We start from the raw sequence: 8611 nt of genomic DNA, 5'->3' as shown, positions 1-8611 counted from the left end.
AAGAGACGTCAGCAGCACTGGGTAACAAAGCTTCATCTCCGATCAGCCGCACCACCTGCGGAGGAACAATCGCCACTACGATGTAGACAAGCCCTCATCCCCCCCCCCCCAAAAGCTCCCCCCCCCCCATGCGTGTTGCGAGCGCATATGAGCAGTCCCCCCATACCAGAATGATGCGAAGGGCCAATCGAACGCAACAACAAAAAGGCGTGGAGGGCCTGAGGGGAGGGGGTGGGTAGGTGGGGGAAAAATATCAGGATGCAGTGGCTCATGCACCGCCTGCATGACGGCGTCAGCACGGAGAGGCTACCCAGTAGCCTTTCTCCCTCTTTCATTTTTTGTTTGGCGTGAAGGTGTAGCTGTGCGTGTTTCCGGGGCCCGTGTGCGACGCGGCGCAGCGAATCCAAGCAAGAGAATCTGCGAGGAGGCACCACCTTCCGACCCTTTCTGAACACCAACCAATGAAGGATGATCACGGCGACGTTGCAGTAGACGGTGAGATGTCTCTACGCGGCACCCCCGTCTACTCATGGTGAAAGTCAGTTGGAATGCAACACTGTTCACCCAAAGCACAAGCGAAAAATAACAAAGTAAGGTTGTTCTGCCGGCGAGCAAAAGGGGAGCCAGCGCCCTCACACAGAGACGGCAACAGGGAAGCGGATTGCAATGACAGGCACCGTCGCGTTTACGGAGTGGGAGCGCCGTCCGCCATTCTGACCTGCTCTCTAGAACGACCCACTACCAGGCAGACAGAGCCATTCCGAAGCCACAAACGCACGTGCGGAAATTCCGAGGTCGTTTTTTTCTGTTTCTTCGCACTGCCGCCGCGTCCCATCCGTCCTCACGCGGCAGAGCCCCATTGGTGGGACATGATGGCCCGCCGGTCAGACGAGGAGGAGCTGGGGGAGAGCGGAGATGCGGCCCGCCGCGGAAGCTGCGCCTTGTCCATACACACCACGAACAAACCGCGATAGTCAGCCTACGTTCACCGCAGAGACACATATCGACCCCGTTCCGTGTACGTGTGGGCTGGTTGGCTACTCCGCTTGCTCCAACCCCTGCCGCCTCTACACTTCTCCCGTCATCGGCATGTCTTCGCTCCGTCACGATTCCCTTGCCTCATCGTTCCTCTACCACGGGTCTTCTTTCTGTTCCCTCTTTTACTCCTCGTCACATCTTCCCTCTGTTGCTCTACGACCTTCACCTACAACCACGGCACTCGAAGGTTGAAGACGGTGGCGCAAAGTACGATGACCCACGAGACAATAGAGAAAACGACCCCCTCCTGCAAGCTGTAGCGCGGAAAGTTCGTCAGTCCGTTCTGAATGCCGGAGGGCACACCCGGGTAGTCCTGGTACATGGTGCCAGTGACGGCCCCGGTGCAAGAGTTACCGTGCAGCACAGCGACGGCAGTAACCCAGGAAATGATTAAGAACACGAGCGTGATGACGGAGAAGACGATCGAGGCGATGCGGCAGCCGCGCGCGAGGAAGGCCGGGATCGCCAGCATAATGGCCATAAATAGCGCGATACTGGACAGGATGAGAAATGAGATACTCGCCTTCATGCGCTTGCTATAGGCACTGCAGCGATAGTCCCCCCGACCATAGTAGAGGCTGGTGCCGTTCGGCATAATGAGCTCCGTGTGCCAGTACGTCACACGCACCACGTTCACGTCACGGGTGTTGAACCGGCGTTTCCACACAGTGCCCGTGTTTGTCACGCACAGAAACAGGAGCGACACGCACAGCAGCGCCATGTAGTACGTGTCCATCACACGCAGCTGCTTCAGCACTGGGCCAACGTTCACCTTTGTCACCAGAACAATGACCAGGAGGCCGGCCAACTGGAAGACCCACGCCAGCAGCGACAGCGCGAAGCCGGCGTCGAGGAGCGCCGTGTTTGAAAACCGTGGCGCCTTGCAGCGAGAGGAATAATAGAAGCTGATCGACATTGCATTGCCGCAGAGCGTCCAGGCGAAGGCAAGGAAACTAAAGAGTAAGATCCAGCCGTAGGAGATATGACCGGCGAGGCGCACGCCAGAGGTAAGAAGAGAGAGGAGGGAGAGCACGCAGCCCACAATGGTGGACACGGCGATGGCCTGGTAGAACTGCTTCTCCAAAGGGCAGCCCTTCATCTGATGCACCCACACGACCGCGTAGCTGCCACCCTCCGCCTTCCACAGAGAAAACAAACGGTCCTTGTAGTTTATCCCGCCAGCATCGACGTTCCTGCCACGGTACCATGGGATGGGGCAGGCAGCTGCCAGCGTGAAGACAAATGCGATACCGAAGAAGATCATGTGGATCATAAGGGCCGTTCGGAAGCCTTTCTGTGGCACCTGGTTCAGAATCGGGGGCAGGTCATCCTTGTGGTACTTGTACCCACGCGGAATCGTGTACGTTCGCTTCCTCAGCAGCTCCTCCTTGGCGGTGTCGCTCAGCGCCGCCTCATCCACCTTCTTGGGCCGCGGTGCGTAGCTGTGGCCGTTCAGGATGCCGCTCAGCCACACCGACGACGCTTGCTCCACTCGGTGCTGATACCTCTCCGTCAGAGACTGGCTGCGCTCCTCGTGTTCAGAGTGGTGCGCGCCACTACCCTTGCGGTGCTGACGCGCCGCCTCCCTCATATTAGGGTCAGACCGTGCTTGGGTACCCTGATGTTCACTACTGTGGTTTTCCTTCTGCTGGGGCTGCTGGTGCTGATATTGCTGGCTGTTGTACGGCCTCTCCTTGTTCTCCGAGGACCGCGATCGTTTCTCGCTGGACGTCATTGTGTCTCACGCACCTCCAGGGGATGTAAAAAAGGAAAAAAAGAAAACGGGTTACGCGGATGAGGGAGTGGGGCGTGTGCGAAGGTGAAGGCGAGGCGCGGACGAGGAGACAACGAGAACACAAAGGAGGGGGAGAAGACGCGCGAGGCGCCGGGGGGAGGGCAGAGGAGGTGAAGAAGGTGGCGGCAGAAGAAGGAAACGGAGAGGGTGGCGGCGGTGTTGGTCCGGCGGCGACGACTGCTTTGATAGTGCTAATAAATGAGAAATGGGGAGAGAAAGTGAAAAAGATTCTGCGGGGAGGAGGAAGGGGGTGGGTGGGTGGCGGGGCACGCGTTTCAAGAGCACACAATGGCGTCAAGTCGGTTCCCTGACCTCACTGGTTGTGGGCCTCGATGTCTGTGTGTGGGAGAGAGAGGCAAGGGAGGGGTTTCCACGCCGGCTCTATGACGAATGTAGAGGGGGTGGGGTAGAGAGAAAGAGAGAGAGAGCTGCTTGGCAGCGGAGCGGCGGACTGGAAGGGGGGAGTGGCGCACAAAGAAAAAGGCGGAAAGGAAAGGATTGAGGGCCACCGACATGTGCCGTGACAACAACAAAAAGACGGAGGCGCCTGTGGTGGATGTGTACGCGCCTCCCCCGTGAGACCCGGCACTGCGCTGTGTGCTTCCCTTGCGTTTCCCTGCACGGTCGTTTCTTGAAAGCCGCTCGAGAGTCGGGGAGTCGGAGAGAACCGTGTCAACAACAGCACAACAAGATGTGTGTTGCACACGCGCACGCGGCGAAAAACAGACACAGAAAGACAGCGTTGATGCAAACCCCTGAAGCAAGGCACCCGTAGGAAACACCCAAACAAATCAAAAAAAAGAAATACAAAGACCGTCGTAGAGCAACAAGGCAGAGCAGATGACTAAGCTGCGCACACGACGGCACCGCCACGCACGCTTGTCCGAGGACTTTCCGTTTTCTTTTTTTCCGTTTTCGTTGCTTTTCCCTTCTCTCCAGAAGCTGAAAAACGTATCGCGCACTGCTGGCCTCCCTCCCCCCAGCTAGCCGGCAACGAGAAAGAGAGAGCGAAGAAGAGTGAGGCGAGGCGGAAGGCGTGTGCCTGATGATAGAACTTCTTCTGCTTGTGGGCGGAGGGGAGGTTTGGAAAAGTTGCAGTGGGGAAGGAAGGGCGTGCGCCGGAACGGGGGGGGGGAAGAAGGGGATGGGACGAAACGACACCTTATAAAAAGTGCTACACCAATAGATTCGGGGGTCGCGTCCGTGTGTGTGTGTGTGTGTGTGTTGTTATCGACACAGGGGAGGTAAAACCCAACACGAAACGGCAAGCAAACACGCCGCAACGAAAGAAGAGGAGGCGAGAGAGACGATGATGGAGAAACGATGAGGTTGAACGAGGAGCAACATTGGCGGATAGAGGTAGGCGGTTGGGGAGGGGCCGACGCCAAGGCGCCGGCCTTGCAACTGACACTCACGGTCATACCAGCTCCATTGTGCGACGAAGTATGCCCCCGCTCCTTCTCTGAGCGCGGGAAGTGCCTGTGTGCCTAGACATGCGCTGAGGGCAGCGTCGGTCAGCGAACCAGCCAACCCATAGGAAGCCCACCGACAGTGCATGCAGCTACGTTAAAAGTAATTACTGGTCACCCCCCGGAGGTGCTTCCCTCCCACCGTGGACATGCTACTGGGGGCATTTCTTTGCCTACTGGGCGCTATCTTTTTTCTTGGGCTGTCGATGGTTGCTGATAATGACTTTAAATGCAACGTGTCCGCTCTCTGCTGCAGAGCATGAGGTCGAACAGAACTCGGCCCGGCCCCGTCGCAGGCTCGTTTGTGTGGTGCCAAGCAGTCGCACGCACGTGCTACCGCAACGGCGACGCAGACATCGCAGTACCGCGCCTGCATTGAGCCCTATCCACCTCCGCTGCGCAGGCCGCCTCACGGCCGCTCTCCCATCATACCTGTTCCCACCTGGTGCAGCCCCCTCGGGGTAGCCCTCAGGCTCCCTCCCCACCAGCAGGCGGTATGAGGGCCGGGGATGATGCACGCTCGGGCCCCACTGACACTCTGCCCATCGCATGGATGGCACACGCGTGTTCACGGTCGCAGGTCGCTCCGACGCAACGCTTTTCAGAGCCTGGCTACCGACATCATCAGCGATACATCGCTCTGACATCTCTCTACGTCACAGGCACCCGAACTCGTCACTACCAGGAGTGGCTCAGCATTTGGCTGGGATAGGGAGAGAGGCTGCCGGGCTTCCCCAGACAGAGAGGGTGGCGGGGGGAGGAGGAGGGGCAGTGGACCCTGAGACATCACGCAAAGGTGTTCCGCCTTCATAGCGGTATAGCGGTAGGGAGGCGGAACCAAAATAAATAGTAAACAAAGGGATGACAAAACAGGCGACGGTATGACGCGTCAGTGTTGTTGTGATTTGCGAGCATCCAGGTTTTCTTTTTGTTGTTTGCGCGCTGGATGGCGGCTCCGTCCCACCGACCTAAGATGCCCTATCGTTCACTTCGAACACGACTGCGGTACAGCACGACTGCCTTTTCCGTTGACATGACGCGTCCGGGGTAAGAGGGCGGGAATGGACGAGGGGGGGGGAGGAGGTGCCAGAGGCGGGCCAACAAAAAGAGAAAAGCAAAACAGAGGCAGGTGAGCAAAAAAAAAATTCCCTCAAAACAAAGACGCACACGAGAGACACCAAAACGAAGCAAGGAGGGAGAAGGAGGGGGGAGGGGGGAGGGAGACGAGGAAAAGGGAGGAGGAGGGAGGGGGCGTGAAAAGAAAAACAGAAATAAAAAACGACATGAGAGACATTTTGGCGCTCTGGCGCAGCATGGCGTCGCCTACAGCGTAGCAATCATAGCCCGCCCACACATCGGAAGGATAGCGTAGACCACACACACACAACCTCTGCCCTCACGCATATGTGTGTGTGTGTGTGTTCGCGCGTGCGCTCGCGAGTCTGAGGAGCGAGTGGACGTGAAGCCATAGCATGAGCTGTCTTCCCTACCCTTTCCACTTTCCTGCTCCATCCTTTCCTTCTGCATGTGGGTCTTTTTCGCCCTATCTAGCGCGGGTGCTAAAACGGATTCTTGATGGTGCGTAGGAGCAAGAAGATCAGCATGATGGAGAGGAGAGAGAAGTGGACGGCCGTCACGACGAACGCTGGGCCGTAGCGGAAGCCGATCTTCTTTAGCGACGTGTCGTGGCATAAATTCTCGCTGTACATCTGCACTCCCAAGACCATGGCCAACATGACGAAGAACCAACACAGAAGCAGCAGAGCGTGGACAAGGTAGGTGCAGAGCAGCACGCGGCCGCAGATGATGGGAAACAACGACAACACAAAACCGACGCAGATGGTGAGGAAAGTCAGGATGTACAAAGTCAGGTACCCATCCGACTTCAAAGCATAGCTGTCGCAGAAGATTGTTTGGACTTTGTAGTGCTGATGCACGCCCTCCCCCCCGGTGCCCCATACGTTCATGCTGTCAATGCGGATGGTGGCGGTAGCGGATTTGTAGTAGAAGAGCGGGGGGATGAGGGCAAATACCGATAATATAAACATAAAAATCAGCGTGGCGAGAATCATAAAGTTGTCAAGGCGGCAGCGGTTGACGCGACGGGGGTTGAAGGGGGTTGGGGCGTACTCGAATTCGTTCAAGTAGCTGTTTTCGTGCATGTTGGCTGGGTCGCTCATGTCATACAAGTCCACCGCATTCTCCTCCTTCGCCGCCACACTTCCAGGAATCTCGATGTTCGTGGTGATGTTGCTGCCCATGCGGCTCGCCTCCCGATGGCTGTCCCAGCTGGAGTCACCGGCGAACTGCATACTCTGGATCAGTTCTCTGAAACTATGTGCACGTGTGAGTGCGTGTAGTGAGGAGATGGGTAGAGCTGCAGCCGATGGGCGAGTGTCTGCTGATGCTTCACGAGCACGTCTGCCTCGGGCAGGGGAGACTGAGGAGACAGGAAAAGAGAAACCTGTGGGATACAGTGCACAGGGCAAAGAAAGGCCGAGAAAAAGCAAGCACAACAAGAAAAAAAAAGAAGATGGGAACGTAAGACGGAAAGCCAAGCACGGACACCGTAACGGAAAAGGCCCTCAAGAAAGAGGCGAACTGCAGGTAGTAGGGTGTGGGGTGAGGGGGAGTGGGAGGGGGGGGGGGCGACACACGAGTTGGAGGTGTATGTTTAAGGAGCGCACGCGCGAGAGATAGTTCAGGAAGTGCGCTTGAGAGGACAATATGACGCGCTGCACCAAACAACAGGAGCAGCAAGAAAAGAGTGTATCAGAGGGTGGTGGCCAAATAGTGGAAGGGGGAAGGGGCTAACGTGCGCGTCTTTCGTTTTTTTGTTGTTCTTCAAGTGCAGATGTGAGGGGTGATGCTGTGTCGCTGGAATGCACAAGTCTGCAGTGTTGGGGTATGTATGTATGTGTGTGTGTGTGCTCTGTGGCTGCGAGACGATCCGTGTATGGAGGTGTCGGTGTGACGAGTGCGCATGTGCGGCGTATCACCGTGGTTGGAAAAGAGCACCGCCGGGACATGAACAACAGCAGCGAAACGCGTTATGAACCGCCCGCACAAGCATCGACCGTGGTGTCGAGGGCACACAAACGAAAGGGGGAAGGATGAGGGGTCAAAACGACGGTAGAAAAGGTACAGTGAAGTGAGTGCACAGGAGTCGTGGAGGAGGGGCACATATTTCTAGAGAGAACGGGGACATCTAAAGCGCATATCCAGAGACCCAGACGGAAAAGGCGGCAAACCCGAAGATATGCTCTCTCTACACAGTGTGTGTACGCGTCCAGGCGACTGGGTCAAGGAGCATGCAGCAACGCATTCTTTCTCTTGTCCTGTCTGCCCTTGTCTCTTGTCGGTGCGCATGCATATCCCACATCGAGGTGTGCTGTGGGTACGCGCGAATCCCACAGTGAAACCGCTCAGGGTACCGTGGCACGGCGCTTCCACACGTCCGCGTGCTCATGGTGCTCGTTGGGGTGCGCTATTCTCTATCTTCCTCATCCTACACGATGGCGTCCTCGCGGACGTGTCCGTGTGTCTGTGCAGGGGGCTGTCTGTGTTGCGCTGTGGTGCACCAACAGTGTCACAGCCGCAGAGTGAAATAAGAGAGAAAGGAAAACGAAAAAAAGAGAATGAAGATCTGAGGCTACATCATCTTGAAGGGCCCGAGCATCGTCATCGTCTTCATGATCATCCTACCATACATCAGCGAAGAAAAAGGGAAAGACATTACACAAGCACGTCCACACACACACGCGCACACACACACACCAAGCTGCAGAGGAGAGGACGAGGGGAGAAGAGGTGGGGGAGTGACTCGAAAGGAAACCCCAAAAGAGGGGGAGGGCGAAGAGGCGATTCGACACACCGGCCCAGGCGTGTAAAGAAGGTCACGCACATCAAACAAGGCACAAGACGATCATAAAGAAAAGATGAAGGAGAGTGGAGAGAGGCAACGCACGCATGCAGAGAGTTACAGGACAGGACAGACGGCACAGTTTGGCAAGAGGTCTTACCATCTTTCGCACTTTCCATCTCTATAGACCGCATCACCCATCGCAGGTGAAGCAGCGGTGCCACTGGCAACCATGCCCTTCGCCGCGCTTCTCCCCAGGCCGCGCGCACAAGCACAGAGATGCAAATCTAGGCCCTTGCATCGCATCGACACTACTTGATCTTGCGCCCGAACTGTCGGCCAAAGCGGCCAACAAGCGGCACGCATTACCGAAATCGCGGCGGCTCTTCCTCCATCTTCGACGGTGGCCCTTCGTTCGCCCGCTCCCTCCACCGCCTATACATGGCG

General features: G+C 56.9%; 2 protein-coding genes across 2 annotated transcripts; both read right to left on the bottom strand.

Moving 5' to 3' along the window:
- Nucleotides 1-1204: 1204 nt before the first annotated feature.
- LMXM_28_1130 (hypothetical protein, unknown function) lies at nucleotides 1205-2773 on the bottom strand (the record flags this gene model as incomplete). Its single annotated transcript, XM_003876904.1, has 1 exon — nucleotides 1205-2773. One exon carries the CDS (start codon nucleotides 2771-2773, stop codon nucleotides 1205-1207), a length of 1569 nt encoding a protein of 522 aa, XP_003876953.1.
- Nucleotides 2774-5861: 3088 nt separating this feature from the next.
- LMXM_28_1120 (conserved hypothetical protein) lies at nucleotides 5862-6614 on the bottom strand (the record flags this gene model as incomplete). The annotated part of the gene is made up of 1 exon (XM_003876903.1): nucleotides 5862-6614. One exon carries the CDS (start codon nucleotides 6612-6614, stop codon nucleotides 5862-5864), a length of 753 nt encoding a protein of 250 aa, XP_003876952.1.
- Nucleotides 6615-8611: the final 1997 nt, after the last annotated feature.

This window comes from Leishmania mexicana, chromosome 28 (genome assembly GCF_000234665.1).
Source record: "Leishmania mexicana MHOM/GT/2001/U1103 complete genome, chromosome 28".
Taxonomy (NCBI): domain Eukaryota; phylum Euglenozoa; class Kinetoplastea; order Trypanosomatida; family Trypanosomatidae; genus Leishmania; species Leishmania mexicana.
Note: the sequence above shows the minus strand (reverse complement) of the source record. Positions and strands in the feature narration are given on the sequence as shown.